This window comes from Gymnoscopelus microlampas (assembly GCF_963454915.1).
Source record: "Gymnoscopelus microlampas genome assembly, chromosome: 10".
NCBI classification, from domain to species: domain Eukaryota; kingdom Metazoa; phylum Chordata; class Actinopteri; order Myctophiformes; family Myctophidae; genus Gymnoscopelus; species Gymnoscopelus microlampas.
This window is the reverse complement of record NC_139947.1, coordinates 43,929,836-43,953,726: the sequence shown is the minus strand read 5'-3', so window position 1 is coordinate 43,953,726 and position 23,891 is coordinate 43,929,836. Positions and strand designations below refer to the sequence as shown.

At 43.2% G+C, this 23,891-nt stretch overlaps 1 protein-coding gene across 1 annotated transcript in view; it reads right to left on the bottom strand.

Annotated features, from left to right (window-relative positions):
- src (v-src avian sarcoma (Schmidt-Ruppin A-2) viral oncogene homolog) overlaps nt 1-23,448 on the bottom strand; it is a 34,874-nt gene extending 11,426 nt beyond the window's left edge. Inside the window, exons 1-5 of the mRNA XM_084069771.1 lie at nt 23,022-23,448; nt 3,584-3,842; nt 3,270-3,369; nt 1,137-1,235; nt 13-116 (exon numbers count right to left, since the gene is read on the bottom strand). Of these exons, the coding sequence (XP_083925897.1) occupies nt 13-116; nt 1,137-1,235; nt 3,270-3,369; nt 3,584-3,833 (553 nt within the window). The 5' untranslated portion in view covers nt 3,834-3,842; nt 23,022-23,448. The remainder of the gene's footprint in view (nt 1-12; nt 117-1,136; nt 1,236-3,269; nt 3,370-3,583; nt 3,843-23,021) is intronic.
- Between the last annotated feature and the right edge of the window lie 443 nt (nt 23,449-23,891).

Genomic DNA, 23,891 nt, shown 5'->3' with positions numbered 1-23,891 from the left:
CGTCAAACTCACCTTTGGTGGTCTCGCTCTCTCTCACAAGGAAAGTCCCTCTCCTGTTCTCCAAACTCAGCAGCAGCCTCTCCGAGTCTCGGCGTGTAATCTTGCCAAAGTACCACCTAGGGAGGCAGGGAGAGGAACGTCAGGGAGGCAGGAGGGGTGGACAGGGAGGAGGGGGACGGAGAGACAGGGAGGAGGACAGGGAGGTCGGGGAGAGGAGATGGGGAAGGCAGGGTGAGGGAGGATGGGGCGGTAAAGGACGCGTGCATGTGAAAGGGAAGGAGAGAGTAACGTGTAAAGGTAGAGAAGAGTCGTTGATAATGGCCTCTAAAAGTGCACGATTGAAAGTAAATGCTATTGTCTCGTGCCCCATTCCAGATGTAATGCATTGCATACTGACAGCTAGAGCATTACAGCTGCTTACCTGGACTCCACAGTCAATCTGAGATGACTGGCGGTGCAGTAGGCAAAGGCAAAGAGAAAATGGAGCTGTTAAAAGGGTTCGTTTATGGTCTAATGCAGTGATTCTCAACCTTTTTAATTTCAAAGCCCCCCCCCCCCCCCTTGATATGCATTAGGCCATGGACTCCCATTTGACAAACTTTTTACCCCAATCTACACTCTAAAATGCTCAGTGTTCATATAACTCTGAGAATGTAAAAATAGAACCAAGAAGGACCTGTAACGGTCCATTTTGTTCCATTTGTACAAGTTACAAACCATTAACGGCCCATTTTTGGTTCCTAACTATCACTGTCATTTAGCTGGGGACACCATGGAACCCCCTCAAGGACCCCTGGGGGTCCCCGGGCCCCAGTTTGAGAACCAGTGGTCTATTGCATTAGCAAGTAATTAAGCATCTGTGTGCATGCTTTCAGGAGTATTAAACAACACCAGGGCTACACTGACAAATCCTGAGTGTTGATTTAACTCTTGAAGGGAGTTTCTGTAAGGTCCATTTTGGTCCAAGTGCTAAAGCATAGGCACCAACTTCAAAGTCAAATTCAGATTAAAAACGGAAATGAATTCTCTGTAGAATCACGCATCAGGCTGCACATTATTCGGCTCTCTTGATGAAAGGAGTAGATAAAAGAGATAGCAGAGGGTAGAGACAGAGAGAGAAAAAAGGAGGGATTTACTCTTCTGCTTGGATGGAGTCAGATGGAGCCACATAATTGCTGGGGATATACCCGTTCTGTGCAGTGGTCAGGGAGTGGGCCAGCCACCAGTCCCCCTCTCTGTGGAGAAGAGATGAGAACACACATCACACATCCAAATGAAATGACTAAAAGTCACTAGTTATACTAGTGCGGGTGTTGCTAACCTAAAATAGCCAGATGACAAGCTTGTAGATCTGCGATCTTGGGTGCGCAACACCTGCATTAAGCCTTATTTATACTACTACTGTAGTATGACCGTGTCCCTTGCCGACAAGAACTGATCTCCAAGCTAACAACGCGTTGCATCACAATGTGCAGGGAGCATAAATTAAGCTTAATGAAAACACAACGTATGACATTTAAGGGGCCCAAAGTGAAAAAAAAGAAAAGCGAAGTAATGACCATTCATCAACCAGCTATTTAGTGTTTTGGATTGGATGCGTGAATGAATGTTTACGGGTATTTCTTGTTAAGTGATTCAGCAGAGACTGAGCAATGTTGATAGCTTGATAAATATAGGCACAGGTTTTTTTCCACAGGGGCTTATTGAACTGATGGTGTTGGTCCGGCATCGACATCGCTGCTGATACTTGTCTGTGACTCGTAATGGTATGTTTGAATCATCGTGTGTCGATGCTGAACTAGAACACATGAAGTAGCTAGTGGGTGAAGAATGTAATGATTATCTGAAAGTCTTCTAATGACATAGACAAACATGCGTTTCTTGGGACATGGGCTTAGGATGAGACAAATGGTACCTACACATTACAATGCAGAGGGTTCATTTAACTCTGGACTTTTTCAGAGTTAAAAGAGCACTGTGTATGTGCTACAGCTTATCAGGGGCACGCTGCCTGAGCTTTACAGCACCGGATTCAAGTGTAAGAATCCTAACCATCAAGTAGAATTAATGTGTGTTTACAATTACCATTATCTGCTGTCGACTTGAGATGATTACGGTGCTGCAAAGCCTTCAACCAACATCCCTTGACTACTTAAAAGTAGCTTGAACAGAGTTATGGGGTCTTGTGGCTTTAACACAGTGTTGTTATAGTGCACAGGCATACACACACACACACAGAGAAACAAGTGGAAGAACACAAGCATAGCATAGTCACACACAATTCAAGAGAAGCTTCACAAACCTGCAGTTCACCTTCCTCCTAAAATACAAATGTGATGACATGCGATTGGAGAGAAAAAGGCAGAGGAAGAGGAAGATTAAAAAGAGAAGGCGAAGAAGGCAGTGGTTGGAGATATAGATACATGTTTTATAGCAGAAGCAGAATCCAGAGTACCCAATACACATTTATAACATGAGTAGAAGAAGCACTTTAATACTTAATGTATGAGCCTAATGTAAATTTGCAACTCACGAGGGGCAAGCCTGTTTTTATTATTCCAGGAGCAATTATTACATATGCTTCAGCTAATAATGTATGATGCCAATACTGAAATATTTAAATTGCTACATAAGTCAGTGAGAAGGCAGGAATCATAATGAGGCAAGAGAGGGTTATTAAGAACAAAACAAAGGGGTACAGGGAAGGAGGGGGGGCGGCATCATCATAACGAAAGCCTAGCATATCACCCATTGTAAATCATTGTGTTATTACCATCATGCATTGCACAGCAATCAGAAAGCCAAGACAAAGATGGACTCTAATTTGGACGCAGCGACCCGTTAAACATGGGTTTGCTAATCTTATAGTCAGTTCACAGTTTGACCTAATAACAATCCAGGCCTCTGCCTCCAGGGCCAGATGCACCCACCAATAATCCACTATTGTCCTCAGCCTCATGCCTTCTAGGTCAGTGGTTTGTTTGCAGACACGTACAACTGGGGGTTCAGTGGTATAGCATGGTTGACTGAACCTCCACTGATTATAGCAAGCCCCACTTTTGAAAACAAATTAGGATTGCATCGCGCTGTATGGATTTCTGGGATATTGTTCTGGACACCACCTGCAGAAATTGCTAGGAATGACAGCAGTACAGCAACATCTTTGCTGTAGTTATCTATCCAGTAAAGCGTCATCAGCCAGGGAGTGCTTTTGTGAATGGGAGGGGGGGGGTCTACATTTAAGTCTACATTTTCTGTATTATCCTTACGTGTTGTTCACAATCTGTAGTCGTTCACCCTTCCTGAAAGACAGATCCGAGGCTGTTCGGGACTCATAATCATATAATGCCACAAAGGTTGTCACGCCCCCTATTGGGAAAGAGAGGGATTACAAAAAGTCAAATTGGTTATAAACAGAAAACTCCACCATACATTCCTAGAAATTCGATTTTTCAATAAAAAACACAAAATAAAAAGTCACTTCACCGCAAAATCCTGAGTTATTTCATTAAGATTATTTCGTTATAATCGATTAAATCGGTTTAGTTCGATTCACTTTTGCACCCCTAATTTCCTTTCCTACCTCCTCTGTTGGGCGGGGTAGCAGTGTTATTGTCCGTGCCCCCAAACAGGGTAAGCTCTGCAGTGCTGCCTGTGGGCTGAGAGGTACGGAGTCCTCCGTCCGCAGTAGTAGGGCTCTTGTTGGGGGATAAGGACTGTTGCTGGGTGGTGTTGGGCTGGTATCCCCCGGCACCTCCCCCAGAGTTGAGGTTGCCATCATGGCTACGGGTGCGTGGGCCTACATCCTTGGGCTTGCTCTTGGATCCCCCCATGGCCTAGGCCTATGGGATAGTGACAAACAGAGCACAAAGTGGCATATAAGTCCTGATAAAGAATATAACATTATTGTAAGAAAAGCAGAACAAAAAAAACAGACTTTTCTAAAATGGGCTTGCTTCTACGTTTCATCATCATCTAAGAATAGCAATCTCAACTCCGGAGAAAATTCCTCTCACTGTGTGAAGACCAGATGCAGAAACCAGAGATAGATTGGAGACCACAGCTCTGAACCAACAGAGACGCCGGGTCATGTGTGAACCACACAAACCAGCACTTCCCAAAGGATGGTCTGGCAGCTGCCACACCCCATTTTCTACACGGACGTGAGACCCCCCCCACCCCCCCCCCCCCCCACACACACACACACACACACTCACAAACATGTGACACACACCCAGATACACAATACACATGTGCAATTTCCACATGATGCGTAATGATGTTTAATAATAGGACTTGGTTTAAAATGGGGAAACTGGCCATCCCACCTTAAACCTTTATCAGTGATTCTCAATATTTTTTATTTCAAGGACCTCTAATCTGATAAGCATAAAGCCAGAGCCATTTTGACATGATTTCTAGCTCTGGAACCAATCTACACTGTAAAACCGGCAGTGTTCATTTAACAACGAAAGGGTCCATTTAGTCGTTTCAATTGTACACTCTTGGAGTGTACAAATGGAGTGTCCATTTCGTATCATTCATTTAGCTGGGGACCCCACGTTAAGAACCAGTGTGTGACCTTGTGGACCAAGTGCTTTAGCCCTGTTGGCAGCTATATGCTCCAAATTAATACGCTACTTGACACAACTCTGCATTCTGCAAACTGTACACTAAGCCACATGATAATTTTGTATTTAGTTGAGGTATAACTTAAACTATGTGGTAAAAAAAAGTCTAAATCCTCTCAAGTCTCTCCGCCCTACTCGGGCACGTGAAGCATCTCAGACCTCTGTAATCACAACTCAGCACAGGGAAGTTACACTAAGCCAGGGATAATTTAGGGACTGGAGCCCCTGCTATCATGGTCACATATAGCTACAGAGGGTTTCGCTAGGAAATACAAATTTAGAGAAAACCCCAAGTTGCAGGGTTTTCACAGTCATTGTACAGCCCCGGGTCTGAAGCTCCGAAGGCAATAGGAAAGCGAAAGAGATGGCCATGTCATTTAAACTTGTTCAGAGGCAGCCACTGTCATGCGCCGACAACATCCCATTGCTGTTTGTTGCCATTTAGGAGCCTGTGAATCCTTTGGCTCCAAGTTTGGCATGCGAGGCCAGTTTCATTCATGTGTCTTTAAGCCCAGACAAGCTACACTACAACACACACCAGTGATGGCAGCCAAAAGCCTAGTTCAGACCAAAGATTTGTGACGAGACAAAACCATTTTAAGCCGCTTTATACTTCGCATCTGCGACACGTTATGAGCTTGTAGGTCTGCTATTTTTGGTGTGCGAAACCATTGTATGATGGAGCATACACTTTGAAGCTTTAGAATGGTGCAGAGAAAAATCACAGCAGTCTGAATATACTCGGGAACAAAAGCACTGTACGGTGGAAACCGTATACTGTACAGAAGAGGAAAAACGACGCTCCAACAACAATGTAAGGGAAATGATTGAGGGGTGTCAGTTGTTCCTGTCTGTCAGATATACCACCATGCCACCTCAATCCTCCTCATCTGACGCACGGCATCAGGCGTCAGGAGGACACCGGGGAGGAGGAGGTGGAGGCGAAAAGGGAGACAGGAGGCTCTCTTGTGCCTTATCAGACAGCTGAGGGGATTCCTATGGATTAGATGTTCACAGCAGTCTGCCAGATTCTTTCAGGGGGGCAAGTAAGCAGTTTTTTTTTAGTTTTTTTTTACTTTTTGCAGACATAAAGCACAGGAAAGACATTTGACTCACAGTTTTTAGACAAAATGAAAAAACACAGAAACATGGATAAAACATAACATAAATAGACATGGTGTGAATTCCAGACAGTATTACAAGGTCCATTATTACATCCCATATTAGTCCTGATTCATTCCCTTAGATGAATCAAGGAAGGCACAGGATACTTGCAATGCATTTTACTGTCCAGCTACTCTGTGTACAACTTGTTCATATTATAAAAGGAAGCAGTATCTACAGAGAGTGAGAGAGGAGGTAGTGAGGAGGGGTCAATGCGGGCAAAGGGTCGATATCTCCCCCAGAGTACAATGGGGAATGCATCACACTAAGTGTATCAGTCACAGTCACAGTTAACAGACACTCACTGACACCCGCAGCCAGACTAAAAGACAACTGGTGGCACAGTGGGCTCGTCTTCTCCCTGCAGACTGTTTGCATGGTTAATAAAGCTTTTCATCTCAGTCCCCCAGATGTACAAGATGTGCCTTGCTCATTCAGCACAACTGATGCCTTTTACTTAACCACGTAAGCCCTTTTTTTTAAGTCCCCCAAAAAATAAAAACAAACAAAAACATTAACATTTTAATTTAAATCACTTTTTTCTTTAAAAAAAATAACAATACATTTAAACTAGTCCATACCCGGCGCACTCAAATTATTTGCAGAGTTTGGGTTATACACAGTATACAGTATGTTAGAATCTTAGTTCAACTTTGGGAGAGGAGGCTGCCACTGTCATGTACATGGAATGCATTGCATTTGCATTGCTGAAAATCCCTAATCAAAGTAGTAGTAGTAGCAACTATTAGCACCATTCAGGTGAGTGAAGAAAGCTTAGCTGGTAATTGGTCATTGTAGCCCATTGAGAGAGTTGTTAAGATTGCCTTGAAGATCATATGGTTGATTTGAATAGAAGGAAGCCAGGAGTGAACAACTTATGCAGCGGGGAGATCAGCTTGATATGGGAACATTATTATCAAATGAAATAAAAAAAAATTGAGGCAGGTGGGCGCGGACCCCCAGCGAATGCTTTGCGGACTGCAGACCCCAGGTTGGGGTTCACTAGCTATGGTCTTTGTGCTTTGTTATCTAATAAGACAACAGCCATGTGTTCCTCTGACTTGATCTGTACTGTGCCTAAGCGCGGACACGGACACACACACACACACACACACACACACACACACACACACACACACACACACACACACACACACACACACACACACACACACACACACACACACACACACACACACACACACACACACACACACACACACACACACACACACACACACACACACACACACACACACACACACCTCCTCCGTTCTTCTCATTCACAGAGAGAAGCAGCGGCTGGCATAGTTTCTCATCTTCAAAATAGTTGGAAGAATGTACTTTTGGACACATGGTGAGATCGCACATAAAGCACAGGAATGTCCCAGAGTATCAATGACTGAGTAAACAATCTACACGCAATGCTATTAGCAGCAAGAGCTGGCAGCCCGTTGGGACTGGAGTACGTCCCATAGCCTGGGGGACCGAACCTGACAACATACGCCGTGGCCGCGCATGCCCATGGCCCCATGCATGCGAAGGTGGCCTCGCAACATGAGCATGTGGCCGCTCATGCATGCGCTTGTGGCCGCGCATGTGCAGTAACGTCGAAAACTCTGGCCGTAGAGTTAAACAAGAGTTTCCAATAAAAGCTAATATACAGCTTGAATTTGGGAAAAGTTAAAAATATCGTTCCTGAGTGTCTGCACAAGGTAATGATCATTGCCCGTGTGCAAGTTCATATCAATTGCTGAACGCACTGAGGAGAAAAATGTGTTCAGACAGACAGACAGAGGTTTACCAAGTTATAGGAGGATAGCTGATACGAGTCGTGAGCCTGTAAATCTACTATTTAGTATTTTCTGATTTTTGCCTATAATAACAAGCCAGAAAAAGTATGCCAGACCAGGGTTTAAGACAGTGGTTAAAGGAACGTCACCTTAATGATGATGTTCTTAAACATGTCACACAGACGATGAGGATTTTCTAACATCAAATGGAAAATGAAGGGGGGTGCAGGGGGTGGGGGAATCATGAATAAAAATGAATTCCTTTGATAAATCAGATCAGGAAAAACAAAATCAGCAGCTTGTCACGACAGGATGAAACGCACCAAAAATAGTAAACATGAAAATAGAGCTTTGAGGAAGAGTCCAGGGGTCTTTCTTCACATTCTGCTTCAAATAAAGACCTCCATTGTGAGCTCTCAGCAGGCGGCGTCCGCAAGACACAGAGGTGGCCTGTGGTTGTGGACTGCAAGGCCTTAGCGTTTCCATTCCTCTTTCCTCTCGCAGTCACTGGGAAATGTGGAAATAAAGGAAGTCACAGAGTCGGAAACTGACATGCCTCATGTGTGTGTCTGGGGGGATTTTTATATGCTGCATTTATGCCAATATAACCCATGTGTCAGCAATCACCTAGCAAGGCTGGGGCACACTAGCTTAGGTCTTAATAGGCCCAAGATACAGTAAGCAATGAGCACCTGCTCTCTGTGAGGCAGAGTTACATGAAAATCCCTCAGGCGAGGCAAGGGGGGGCGGGGAGATTTGCTTAATTATGCACGAGATCTGGCAACGGATTTCAAATCCTTCAAGTCTCACAGGATTTGGTTGAATGTGAAATTGTGAGAAGTCTTTTAATGTTGCTGTTGTCTTGTTATTTTCTCTATCCTACCTTTCCCCCCATTTTTGTCTACGCCAGGCCGAAAGGCATGCCCGAGACTATGTTTTGCACCCTGTCCTTCCGTCTGTGTGTGTGTGTCCGTGTGTCCGATCTGTGCTCCGAGGAGCACTTTTTCTAGTTTTGCTTTTAAATGATCTTGTAACGTGACAACACAAGGATAAACTCTGTTAATGAGAGAGGAAGTGATACAATTCAATGGTTAATCAGACCTTCATCTGAACACTTCCTCATTTGCTCCTAAAGAACACCAACTTCCTAATCAATTACCTTAATGATACACATTTGAATGATTTTATTTGGATCTGCACAAAAAAAACACATGATAGATCCAAACATTGATTAGAAGGTTACATTACACGTTCAAACCAGATACAACTGCTGCACATGTCCATTAACACACAGAGGGGGGAAAAAGATAATACATGCACACCCCAAATGGAGTATAGGCTCAGTTCTTATGTCCTTATACTGGATGTGAGAGACTTTCACACCATGAGCGGTTTAGCAAACACAGAGAAGGCAGAAATAGTGAAACTGCTTTCGTGAGGAGGCAAGTTGCAGCTTGAATTCTGACTTGACAGCTACTGTGGCGCCCATCCCTGTGTGCTTGTTACTATTGGTTCCGTAGTCTAACACGCGGATTGGCATGTTCTGACAGTTCCACCTTCACTAGATGTCCATACACTTCTTATGCCTCTGGCAACAGGTTAAAGGTCCCACATTTTCACAATAACACTATAATTGCTGGAATTACACTGTTGCGTTAAAATGTTGTTGCATCGTAATTTAGTAATTGCAATGGAATAACAGGATTTGTCTGTGTAATAACAGACCTTTTTCCCCCTGTCACCTGTCTATGATGAAAGATCACTGAGGCCGTGTGAAGGGGGATTATAGCAGCACTCCACTATTCCTCTGACACCAACTGTTCACCCTGTTTTAAGCCGAAATACCACAAGAATTATCCATTACTGTGAATGTTAGAGGGAAATCAAATGGCCCTGCTTCTCTGGGATAATTCCTTTCAAATGAGATCTACATTATCCTGAATATCATTGCAATGCCAGAGGTCTATAGGACTCGGTTTTAACATTGTCTCCTACTGGTTCTCATCATAGGGTCTGGATCTTGAAGGGTCTCCAGGTATATGGTTGATAATTATTGAACATTTGGTTAAATTTGTACATTGTCAGAGTTAAAGTAATACTGAAGACTTCACAGTGTAGATTAGGGTCCTAGAGATAATAATGTCATCACATGTAATGGTGGTCTGTGACCTAATGCATATCAAACCGGGGTTCCCTGAAATTAAAAAGGTGACATCAATGAGAGACCAACAAGTGCCATGGGCTTGAGACATAAACATCCTGTTTTTATTACATTTGCATAACGGACATCAAACGTTTAGTGCTGTGTGTAGTATAAGTAAGTAAACGTTATTTATAAAATAATAGTTGCTTGTTACAGGGTGCTGTACCTAAACAATAAAATTAAAACAGGACAACAAAAAAGCAACCGTGTGTGTGTGTGTGTGTGTGTGTGTGTGTGTGTGTGTGTGTGTGTGTGTGTGTGTGTGTGTGTGTGTGTGTGTGTGTGTGTGTGTGTGTGTGTGTGTGTGTGTGTGTGTGTGTGTGTGTGTGTGTGTGTGGGTGTACGTATGTGTGTGTGTATGTGTGTGCATGCATGTGTGTGTGTATTTGTGTGCTAACCCTAAAGGAGGCCCGGAGGATAGATGGACAGGTGATGCATGTAATACAAGTGAAAGTCAGGAGGACAGGACAAACAAAATATCTCATATGCCGCTTTTACTTTGCAGCACGCAACATAAGCACCATGTTCGGCTACCGCAGTAATCCCGAAGGTTGAACAGCAAAGACAGCTGCATAAGGCAGTATCCCAGTGTGGCTCTGACCGATTACATCACACAACAACCTGCTTCCCAACAGCCTAGACTCCCAATTAATGGACGATTTATCTGTCATTATTAAACTTTTTTTGACGACACCAGGATCGATTATGCAGCCAATGTGTCCCCATTTTTATTTAAGTATAATAGATAAATAAAACATTTATTATGTGACTAATCAAAAGTTAAATATAATTTTTATATATCTATACACTGAAGTTTAATTGAGGCTATTTAACCACTTAAGCCCTGTACTTTGTCGTATAACGAATAGTGAGATAGCCAATCTAACTTCACAGTTGTGAGCTTGTAGATCTGCTTTTTTGCAGTTTCTGAATATTTTGAAAATGTTAATATGTCACCAATAATGGCATGACCAAAATAGGGACAATCTGATCTTTATTTATTTTTTTATCACAGTTAAAGGTTATTTCTGTGTTTATTTGTATTGATTTATTTGCTTACTGTAAGATAAATGTTCTCGAACACAGCAAATTATAAAGTAAAGTATAAATAAATATCAGTCTGTAACAGTGGTTCCCAAAATCAGACACAAAACTCTGGCATAGGTCAGACCTGTGTGTCACTATACTTTAGCCATCTGATTTAGAGGTAAAGTACTCTGTATGTGTCTCTCTCCGATCTCTGCTGATCCGAATCAGAGGTTAAGTGGTAGAAAAATGGCAAGCCACTGGGCCAGATTTAACTGACTGTATCACAGGGCTGGCAGTAATTCAGTCCTCTGGTTCTTTCAGCATTGCTCTCCAAAAGCTGGAACGTGTCAGCATTCAGCCAAGAGAGGGCATTGTGGGAAGACATTACGTAGGCATGTTTGGGTCCAGGGTGTACTGTCCTGTATGACATTATGTGTGCATGTACAGCATAATATGTGTGTATGTACTCTGTGTGTGCTTGTGCCACCTTGTGTACAACTGTATCTGGATGTGCATGTGATCCTGATGTCGGCCCGCTGGCTGTATAGTATTCCTTCTATACTATCTTAATACTGGTATGTAATTACTACTAGGAAAACGTGGTGAGGCTTTGTCTCCTGCGTCACCAGCCTCCAATCGCAGCATAATCCAGGCCTGTTTGTTCCGCACCCAGATTATCAACATCAATTCCCTAATCGTGCTCGCCAAACGGCAAGATGACGTGGTTAGTGAAACAACAAGACTGGATATACCAGTCAAACTGCCTGCTGCTGCTGCTGCTGCTGCACCCCCTGCAACCACATCTCTCCCACATCTCTCATCCTGTCTCAACAAATCCGTTGAAGGGACACATTCAACTGAACACGCAAGCAGCAGATCAAGTCGCCAGCCACCTGTACACAAAGTAAATGAAGGAAGTAGCATATTGCTTAAAAGGTTTGAGTTCCTCCTGGTTGCCCGTCTAGTACTGTACTTAATGAAAGGTCAGTTACAGTCGAGTTGAGCTCGAGTCTTGTTTCTCTTCTCCTTCCACAAACAAAAGCATGAGGAAATGGCTGATGGGATATGTTTACACACCCCTTCCCCCGCAACGGTTTCACCAACTGCCTCACGGTGACATGACATATCCATCCACGCTTCCCGTAGAATGCAGTTACTCATTTTGTTAATAATTACAAAGAGGCTGAGGCCAACGTCTCTGTGCATCGGCCACGTCCTGAACGCAAAATGATTTACTGATGCGCAACCTCTTGCGTGCTGTAACTTACTGTACTGTCCACACTGTGCTGTGTGTCGCGCTTATCACCCCGTGAAATCGCTCCTCTGAGCCACTGAGCTCCTCCGTGTTTGGAGGTCTGAGAGTAAACATAAGTCCTCAGCAGTGGTACACAGTAAAATTCTTGGTGTTCATTTATCCATTTAGGTTCCATTAACAAATGTAACCCATCACATTAACAAATGTAACCAAACGGACCTGTACGGGTCTATTTGTTTACATTTGTACACACATTTGTTACAAATTGTTACACATGGTTATATTTGTACACACAGAGGATTTTACTGTGCAAGACATTTGCTGAATCCAGGATTAAAAAGTGTGCGTCTCGGCCCCCATGTGCTCCTCCTGTCACGGACAGACACGGGGTTAGAAACAGGGAGGTGCTGGAGTCAATATTTACCACTCCACTCCACACACACATACACATACAGCCTCGCCGTTGCTATGGAGGTGATTCCAAGCATTCCAAAAGCAACAAACTCCGAGACACACAGGGTACTTGTTGTTCTCGGGAAAAAAAGAAGGAAAAAAGAACCCAGCACAAAACGGCAGGTTTATCTGATTGGGAAAATGAAACTAGATTAGAAGAGGCTCTGTCTCTGGAAATGATGTGGGATTTCTGTCACTTCCTGAAATCACTTAATTGGGGGGAGAGACATGCATGAAAGAGAAAGAGGAGAAAAGAGAGAGACAGAGATCACCTGAGTAAATTCTTTCCATCATGTTATCTTTCAGTGATTCCCATTTAATAGTGTTCATTTGTCTACCACCGTCTACCCGAACATGTCCCCTAGATAGGGGGGGGGGGGGGCATTTGAAATGTACAAGCTCACAACCCACAATGCGTTGCATCTCGACACATTGTGAGCTTATAGTTTGGCTATTTTCCTTTTCGAAATAGGGCTTAAGTGGTTAACTAAACTGCAATCAACTCCACTCTCTCTATCCCACTTTATCTCAAACACCACACATCAACACTTCTCCATTTCCCCACCGGCAGCACTATGATTAAAAATGAAGATGAGGCCACGTCATTGTGGGACAAAACTAACATAGAAATATTCCCCTACCGCTCTATATGAGAGAGGGGGGCGGGGTGGGGTTGGGGGGTTGAAGACAAAGACATGACTGAGCGAGAGACATAATCTTACTGCTGCACAGAACTGCAACACATGGCATCCTCATCTCCATCCTCTTCTGCCTGCAGTCCAGCCCAGACCCTGATCAGGGCTCTGCCCATCCAAATCTCTCTGAGTCACACACAGAAACAGCCCCATGCTTTCATGTTCTGGGTTCTGGCTGGATGAATCATCCCTGCACAGACAGGGTTTCCATGGGCAAGTCCCATACCAGTCAGAATCATTTCTCACGCACAACAATAACCTTCGCCATCTGCCCGGAGATGGTGGGGAGCGATCTAGGGCCATCACACGTGGAACGCTGCAAGCTTACAAGTAAATATGTATCTGTGCCTCACAGCTTGTCCTAACCTCTTTGGCTCTGTGAAGATCACCATGGCCAGTGCAGACTTCCTGTCTTATGAAAAAGGCAAGACCTGAAAGAACAAGACTGGGTGAATCCCTCAACCCTTACCTAGACTGGGTGTGACGAGTGAAGCTTAAAGGAGACAGACAGAGGCATTATAGTCATTTCCTCCAGTTACCTCATCAGGCTTGTTGTTACAAAACAGTAAGAAACACCTGGACAATATAAAATGGTTTCCCTGACACAGCAAAATAGAGGAGAGTTTAAAGACCAAGCCATTTAGGTGTGATTTCAACATTTCAGAAAAATGCCAACTGTGGGAAAGGTGTGAGGGAAAATGAACTTTGCGAAAAAGCGTGCCTTGTTTTATGACCCGAGGCCCATGCCGCTGATGATAAATATAGGACATAAACAAGCACAACTGCAGCATGTCACTGCTCCTGAAAGCTGGGTGAGATCAGGAGCATCTGTGGCTTCCACAGCACCAGGACTGCAGTGAAAGGATCTTCGGGTTTGCAGTGTATTGTGTTTGTGATGAGAGAAGCCCCATATTGTTCCTCTGGGGTGTGTATTAAACACAGAGAATGGACTGACTGCTGTACTGTTGAAATCTGCCGCCCTGTGCAGCACGGCCTCTTCGCACGCATGCAGTACTTCTGTGTTGCTTCTGGGTTTTTACTCTTGACACTCTGGTCTTTGGCCTATATGTCAATATTATTCGCGCTCTCTCCCTCTCTTGCCACCGTGTAGCACTGCTCCATCCTCTCATCTAAATATGGTCATTATGTGCAGCGAGACCGATGATCTGCGGTCATGTGTTCAAACAGGGAATCTCGAGGAGAGCTGGATGGAGGAAGGAAAGGGACGGGAAGGGGAAAAAAGATAATCCTCAAGGGGTTTAGCTTTCTTCTCCCTTCCCTGGTTCTTATACTCATTCTCACTCTCTTGCACTCAATCCATCTCTTCTATGTCCCTCTCCTACTCTCTCTCCTCCTCGAACCCTTTCTCAAGAGCTTTCCAGAGGGAAATGATGAAAATAAGGAATTCAATTCCTCCAGCAGCCTCTATCAGCCTTGTGTCATCTCAAGAGGAAAAACATCCCCTTTCTCCGCTGCCCAAATATTATTGATCTGGTATTCAGCCTGCTATTTCACTAAGCCTAGTGAGAGGCATCCATGACACCCTAAAAGATAAATATATAGAAATGCTATGCACACTCTCTGTCTGGTAACGCTACATGACACAAAGAGCCAAGAGACACTATGACACTCCAGAGAAGGCATTTAGTCCATGACAGATCCTTAAATGAACCCTTTCTTCATCTCATTTCAGAGAGATAGCATCTGAACTGCTTAAGTCCACAGAGACACCAGAGTGCCTCATGCTTCAGTAACCTGGGGCTTTTGCCATTTAACTTTTCATCCACACAGCCAGGCGGTAGCCAAAGCCATTAAGAAACCCTTCCAGCTCTGATATCTGAGGCCTAACCAACCGGCATGGTGTGGGGCGATGCATACAAAGTATAATACATGGAGAGGCAGTTCAGCAAAGCAAACAAAATACAGTAGAAATGTTAAACACAGATGTGCAAGTGTGTTCAACTATGCACGAGTTCATTTTCACTTTGAACTCAATCACAGATCTGCAAGCTCATAGCGCGTTCTGAGATCGGCTATTTTTTGGTGTGCAACCCTGTTGTACGAGAAAGTATACTGTAAATCAGGTTACGATGACACAATCAAGGGAATGAGCCAGGTGAGTACAGTCATCCATGGGTGTGTGTGTGTGTGTGTGTGTGTGTGTGTGTGTGTGTGTGTGTGTGTGTGTGTGTGTGTGTGTGTGTGTGTGTGTGTGTGTGTGTGTGTGTGTGTGTGTGTGTGTGTGTGTGTGTGTGTGTGTGTGTGTGTGTGCGCGCGCTATGGCATTCCCAGGTTTGTTAGAGCTCAGTCATGGCTGAGGAATGCAGAGTGGAGGACAAGGCGAGTTCCAACTCCTCTCCTTGGAATGCACAGGGGGGCAGGTAGAGACAGCGTCCTTCCACCCAGGATGTGCAGACTGTATTGCTGCCTTGGGACATATATGCCGAGCGAGGAACATTCCCAACATCTCTCACTGACAGTGGAATAGAATGCAATGTCAAACAGCCAAGTTTCTCATCAACTATATAAGAAAAACACATCAACAAAACAAAAAGTTATGATTAAAGGCTGCAAGAATTTTCAACAGAAAAACTACAGCCCAGATCAGGTTTATGGTCAATAACAATGCAAATGAAAAAAAAGTCTGCCAGTGCCTACCTGCTCAAAGGGCAAATACTATGACTATGCTTGACCTACACTTGAATGTGGAGGAAGCAGTCCGTAAACCATGCTATACATTGCTATAGCCAGCTACTCCTGTGACTTAGTAAACTCAAACTGTAAACACTGCTGTTCAGGCACAGATACTTGCAGCAACAGCAGCAACAGAAGTACAGTACGCAACCAACTACATCATAACAGCTTGTGGCAGATAACCTAGCACCCTTTCTCCTTAGAGACAGACAAATAAGAGCAAAGAGCAGAAACAACCACCTTCATTAAACTTTAAAAATGTGCTCTTGTCACGAACAATCACCAATTATAAAGGTGGCCCTGCACAGTCAAATCCTCAGTGTTGATTTATCCATTTGTAACTCAGAGTGTACTACATTTACGCTTAAGTTACACACTGAAAGTATAATCTCTGAGTTAAATTATAGCTGCAATCCATAAGATGTATGTCCTTCGTGGGATTCAAACCCAGAGCTCCCACATGGAAGGTGACATTTCTACCAGTGAAGATGGAACGCCCACTTGGACAGGGGAAATATTGCGCTTTGAGCTTCAGGCAATACCAAACCATTCTACCTGAACACAGGGTCTAAATGTCTCAGTGAAAGAGTAGGGAGACCACATCCAACCACTGCAGGTGTACTATTCACATTGTATTAACATACAAACTCTACCATACAGATTGGTGAAAGAGAATTGTGGGGGGAAATAAATGTATTCACACACAAAAAAATCCTGATTGCAGCTTTAAAACTGAGGATTTTACAATATGCCATGCCATTTCGATAGCAGATTCTTATGGTGAGGGAGGCCCTGACACTGCCTCTCAGCCTCCTTTTTTAAACCAATCCTTTGTTCACCAGGCACTGATTTCAATATTAAATTAGGGCTTCACTGGGGCTGCCAGGCGGGGGGGGGGGTAAAGCTGCCTCAGGGTAGGTCTGCCTGAGTGGCTGCTGCTGCCGTAGGATGTGGCAGGTGTGGCATCAGTGCCAGTCTTTGCGTTCAATGCTTCAGCCACACTGCTGAGGGGGCAGAGAGGAGGAAGCCCCCAGAGAGCCACCACTACCAACACAGATAAGCATCAGGACAAACAGGGATGACTGGAGGTCACAGCCCAGGAGAAGCCATCCTATTCTGCTGCTGGTGTTCAGAGAATAAGCAGCACCCAGGTGAAAGCATGATTGATTTGACTCCCTGCTCCCTGGTGGAATTATTCACCTGTTGAATTATTCACCCGTCCAATTTTTTCTATTACAGGCGAAGGTGTTTTAGGTGGTGGCATCGCTTACTTCTCCCAAATTTGTCCCCCGCAGTGCTCAGTAATGAGAAATCTGTCTCCACGCATATTAAAGGTCCATTGCTATATTTCGCAAAATACTTTCATGTTAATGTCATGTAGCCGAGACTTAAAGCATTGATGCACAACATGGTACAGTCCTGCATGCATCAAATATATTTCCTTTCCTCTTGAGATTTTGAGGCAAAGGCAATATATAAAAGACAGTAAGACTTTTAACAGCATAAAAGACAGTAAGGACAGTCCCTAATAAGGTTACGTTTTTGAGCGATGCCAAGTAAAAAAACATTTGTGTCATTTAATGCTTTTTATAGCACTACTGTAAAAACAGTGTTTAAAATACAAGCCTAACCTAAAAATCACTTTCATCACATAGGCTTTATAATGTATCTATACAAATCCCTGTATACACCGACTGTACTTTTTGTTTTCCTTTCAGCTGTGGTGCTTCACATTTGTGCCATGGTTAACTTTCAATACCTCGAAATGTCCCAAACGTGAAAGCAGAGCCCAACTGATGCCAGATTTTTGGGTGCATGATCCAGTGACCTAGATCTAGACGTAGACAATTGATTACCGATGTTGTGACCAATATTTTGTCAAACATTGCACATTGCATTATAAATAAATAAAAATAATTTTGAACAGCTTAAAATATTTGGTAACTTCCCTACTCAAAGGTTGAAAGTGGTTACAAATCGGGACACATTGGCAGCATAATTACCGATACCGATGACAGCCAAAAAGTCAAATAATAGCACATATATTGGCCACAACGATATATCGGTCAGGTTCTGAAAGGATCTGAGATGACCATGTTTACTCACATCCTCGTGAGCCAAGAATAAGGCATGTTTCATTTGGGGAATTCTTCTCAAAAAATGGTTCCTGTTATCTTGGTTTCACTGAACATTATAAGTTCTGCCAAAATAAGGTAATGATGAGCCTTGCTAGCACATCATGTTCTATTAATACCGAACTGACACAAAACTCCACGTCAACAACGAGATCATCAAACGGAAAAAAACTCATGTTAAACAGTAAAATCCTCAGTGTTAATTTATCCATTTGAAACTCTGAGTGTACAAATGGAACCAAATGTACCCATAAGGGTACCCATTTGGTTCCATTTGTGCAATCATGGTTAAAGGGGGTGTAACTATTTATGTTGTTAAAATAAGTGTTAAATTGCTCTATATTGCGATAGTAATCATTGCTAGTGTGTCTGTTCAGTAACAGGGGTCTCTCCAGCTCTTTATTAACAGAATATACATTTTACCAGTTTTACCCACTCAGGAAAGAGAACTTGTGCACTGCAGGATAGGATAAACAAGTGAAATTGGAAGTGATGAAACTGGAACACTATAAAACTGATGATTTGTGGGGTTCCCTCTCCTGATTGGATAAAATTGGTATCAGAACATGTATTTTCCGTTTACAAAAGAGCTGGAGAGATGGGGAGACCCCTGTTACTGAACAAACACTAGCAATCGGAATATAGAGCTTTAACTTTTTTGTTTTAATATTGTTACACCCTTTAAATGAACACTGATGATTGTACTGTGTGTGAGGCAGAATAGAGACCAATCAGGACAGTGCAGTGGGTCGGAGCAGGGAGCGAGAGGCATGTACTTTTCCCAGCATCTCTTTACCCAGGCTGCTCTCCCACAGCTGTGGCTACACAAAAGACACAGAGATGTATCTTTCTGCATGCCAAAGACCCTTTTCCTGTCACCAGAAAAACATGCAGCAGGGGGCTTGTGTGTGTGTGTGTGTGTGTGTGTGTGTGTGTGTGTGTGTGTGTGTGTGTGTGTGTGTGTGTGTGTGTGTGTGTGTGTGTGTGTGTGTGTGTGTGTGTGTGTGTGTGTGTGTGTGTGTGTGTGAGTGAGAGAGAGAGAGAAAGAGAGAGAGAGTGTTGGAGGGACGAGGGAGTGAGAGAGACTGATAGCCCTTCCACACCGCCAACAGTGGAGGAATTGAGTGGAGATGCATGGCTTGTGTCACCCTGGCTTGTTCCCAGAGCAAAAGGACAGGAAGTGGTCAGGGATCCTGGGAGGACACACACAAGCCCGCCTCTGTCCCTCTCTATGAAGCCAGTATCTGATACTCTATTCAAATGGACTCCTCTGATAGAGAACTGGAGGGAGATTGATAAATCAGAGCGCTACGGGCCTGGATTCTTATTATTCAACTGCTAAGCCTTTAATGGGTGCAATGGATGCAGCTTTGTGGCTGCATGTTTAGCACACATAAAGCCCTACTGTATGTTGAGTCACTAACTCAGGATGTAAAAGGACAAAATCTCCGTAGAATTAACTTGAACATTAAAAGCCATATAGCCAATAATATTGTGTTATTGTTTTCACAAAACTCTTAGAAGTCATCCTCATTACTAAAGGTGGGACACTAAAGTCCTGCGTTAATCGGGGTCCCCCAGGGCTGTATCCTTAGCCCCCTCCTTTTTTCCCTACACCAAACTTCTTTAAAAGAATTGCCACTCTACAGGCTCAGCATACAACAATGCGTTGTATACTTGTAGATCGGCTATTTCCGCCAAATGTTCGCCCATGAACATAAGGATTCAAGTTGTTAAACAAAGAGGTTCATTGTATTTATTATCACATACACATATAATAGAGCTGGTAGCTGCAGGTAGTGAAATTCGAGAGAGAGAGAGAACAGGTGTCACTGGCATTCCCTTGCTCGAGGAAATGCCCTTGAACATAGCTGGATGCTAATTATTACCAAAACTGGTACATGAAAAATGTAATAGATTGGTCAGTGGGAGGTCATGACAAATCCCATGCCCGCCTTCCCAAAACTACCCTATATGATGGCTTTCTCTATCTGGAATCAATTACTCATCTTGTTGCCAAATAGAATAAGGTGCTTACTTAAGAACATTTTATTGTTTGTTAAGTACTCTGCAGCCATTGGGGAATATGTTGTTTCAACAACATAGAACATACAGGGCCAGAAATATACATTACTATACAAATGGATGAGATGGATGAGAAATTGCCACTGCAGGACAGGTGACCTCTAAATGCTCCCCTTCACCCTCCCTCTATCTTTTTGAGTATGTGTGCACAAAGGCCATTTTGAAAGTGGAAGCAACTCATCTTAAAAGAGGCTGATTCTCTGGCCATGGAAACAAGCAGTTCATTGAAGCCAGGCACAGTGTGTCACCCTGACAGACAGACTGTTCCAGTATAAGCGGGAACAAAGGGGCCAGGCCACAACCACGTTACCAATTAACAGGAATTTCAGCCTCAAGAGCCACTTTCCAGCAATCCTCATTGGAGCTGACACAACCTTCTACGGCTTTCACGGGAGGGCATTCACAGGATTCCAAGGGGCATTAAGGTCCCCTCTGTGAAGACTGAAACTGCCAGTTACAAGTACAATGGACCATCTAGTGCCACTCTGAGAAACACTTCTAATTTCAACACAAGTTAGCGGCATATTTCTGTGCAGGATGGGTGCTACCAGACTAGTACAACTGTTAATTTTCATATTCATAAATATGTTACAGTATGATTGAAAATACAGTCAGATTGAAAAAGGAGTGCTCGTTTTCTTCAAGTTCAACTCCAGCGCTCCCCGTAAAAAAAAATAATGACGTCTCGGCACAGCGACTCGCTCGCCTGAGCTCGCTCGGCGGTGCCTCTCGTGTGGCTCAAGTCACCTTCAGGCGGCTCGCCTCCGTCGGTGAAACCGAGTGCACCTTTTTCAATCTGACTGGTTTTCTAATTGTACTGTGACATACATATTCATATGAGATTGTATTCACACACACACACACACACACCCCAAGTGTTTTTGTTGTGGAACTGTGAATTGAAATAGTGAGGATATGAAAACGCAGGCTGCAATCATCATGCATGCACTGACGTGTTTACCCACAACAGTGATTAATCTCCAGCACCAGCAACCAGACTGCATCATGTCATTGGCTCAATATTGTACTGTTCTGCTGCCATGGAATATGGTGCTTTCCTGATGCCAAACACTATAATTCCTCCGGGAAAATACTAAAAATATCAACAAGGTCAAAGTCTGTACAGGATTAGTATAATGCTCCAGTGATAATCAAAACATAAGCAATTCATTTTTCATTAAGAAAAAATAAATTGTGTTGCATTTCATAAAACCAGTCTATGGTAGAACATTTTAGATATAAGAGAAGATGTTTGGGCTAGAGCCAACAAGAAAATGGATCTTGCTGCTTTTGTTTAGGGAGGAGAGCTTTCAGTATTGCAATGACACATGCCACAGAGGAACAGTGGGCATAAAAGTGGGTATGCATGCGTGCCTGCATGCGTGTGTTCAGCATTAACACTTGACAGCACAGTATGATTTATTTACTATTATGACATTATATTTGTCACATAGCGTCACTCTGGAGTCTTGTACACATTACAGGCTGACATTTAACTGTCTCTGACAGAAGATATTTAAGCTATGTATGCATGATCATCAGTGTTCTTCATCATAGTATATGAGATGTGTCACATGATCTGCTTAAGTTTCACAGATCATCTCACAGTCAACTTTTACATCCCCAGCCACTGGCTGAGAACATTTTGGTTGAGGTTATAGTTTACAGTGTTATACTTTACAGCGGTGCTATGAACTATCATAAAGTTAATGTGTATAGATTAAATGATAAGACTATATATTGCATGTACAGTATGGATCTTTCTAATGAGGTGCACTAATCCTAAACATATGAAATGCCACATTACTTAACTGGGTTGGATGATAGCACTGGGATTATGGGAGCAAACAGAGATTTGCTCATTCTAAACTCAAGATACTATCTTAAAGTTTAAGATAGTAGTTTAAGACTTAAAACAATCTCCATCTCTCTCTCTCTCCACACACACACACACACACACACACACACACACACACACACACACACACACACACACACACACACACACACACACACACACACACACACACACACACACACACACACACACACACTTGTTTTCACAACTCCCCTAAAGTGCCAATCTGAAATAAAATAAAAAAAACTTCCTCCTGTGGACTTTATATTTTGGTTTCAATTGGGAATGTATGCTACACATCACTTTATAAAAGAAAACACTAGGAATGTGAGTCCGACTCAAATAGACTCCAGCAGTGTGAGTCTATGCTGACCAAATTAAATGCAGCAGGTAATAGTTTAAAACGCTAAGATGTACACATCATTAAGCTACTCAGTGATGGAAAGAAACTAAACACATTACTCAAGTACTGTACTTAAATACCATGTTGATGCATTTTTACTGGAGTATTTCCAATCTTCATACTTTTGCTTCTACCTACACTATACATCTCAGAGGCAATATTGTATTTTACTCCACAACAATTATTTGAAAACTTTAGTTACTAGTTAATTAAGTAATTAATAATGTTAAACAAACATTGCATAATGTGCATAATGGAGTACAGTTTTTTAAAACTTTAGTACATTACATACTTACATTACATAACATAAGTATATTTTGACACCAATACTTTTGTACTTTTACTCAAGCAGATTTGGAATTCTGGACTTGGGAGTCAAATTCTGGACTGGAGTATTTCTACATTGCAGTAGGCTATTGATACTTGTATTTAAGTAAAACATCGGAGTACTTTTACCACCACTGAAGCTAACTGCATGCCAAGACAGTCAGTGCGGCATTGTTGAGATATCCTCCACACACACATGTGATGTTACCCTCATTCATGTTCAAACAGCTCAGAACCTCTGTCATATTCCAGGGTTAACTGACAGTGATTCTGTAGAAAAACAGCAAGTTACTCACCTAACAGGCAGCAGGAGATGTGGCGTCGCTCTTCTGCTGATCAGATGGGTTATTTCGCATAGATCATCAAGTATATATTCGTGAAAAGGGGCTTCTATGAAGACGAGACGATCAAAGCTCTCGGATGATCAGATCAGATTCCAATCGACGTCGGATGATGATGCGTACAGCAGACAGACAGTCGATGTCAGAAGTGATGATGAGGGATCCCGTACTGGAGGGGCGGGCAGTAAGGTCATGATGATGATGGGGAATGCCTACCCAACGAAACCCTGCTGAGTGCAGCGGACATTTTCATCAAAAAACTCCTGACCTGCTATGAGAAGTCTGTCCAGATTCCAGAGGCTCGCCCACCCAGCCGCAGATAGAAGGACCTAATACAACAGGAGTGTGTGTATTGTGGTGCTGCGATACCTGCTGCGTGTGCCTGGGAAATCACGACCAAAACATTGGGGAGTGCAGAGTGAGAGGGGTGGGGGCCAGTGTTGCCATATTTTGTGAGAGAAATAAGCAGCCAGGTCTAGGAAAGCAAGCCCAAAAGAAGCAACTTTGAGCGCCACATGAGCACTTTAAACCATCGGGATCTACAAGCTCACAACGCGTCGCATGAGCTTGTAGATCTGCCATTTTCAAAAGCTCTTGCAATAAAATGTGGGATCATATTTGGGATATTTTTTTAAACATTATAACAACAACACGAATGCTCCCTTGGCACAACATATTTTCATGAAAATGTTTGAGAACTACTGGTTTAAATATCAATTTTTAAAAAATCTAACGCAAGTACACGTTAGAAACCAGCCCAAAAAACAGCAACCCGCAAACTACCAATTTTTACAAGCAACTTTACAGAAAAAGAAGCCCAAAGTC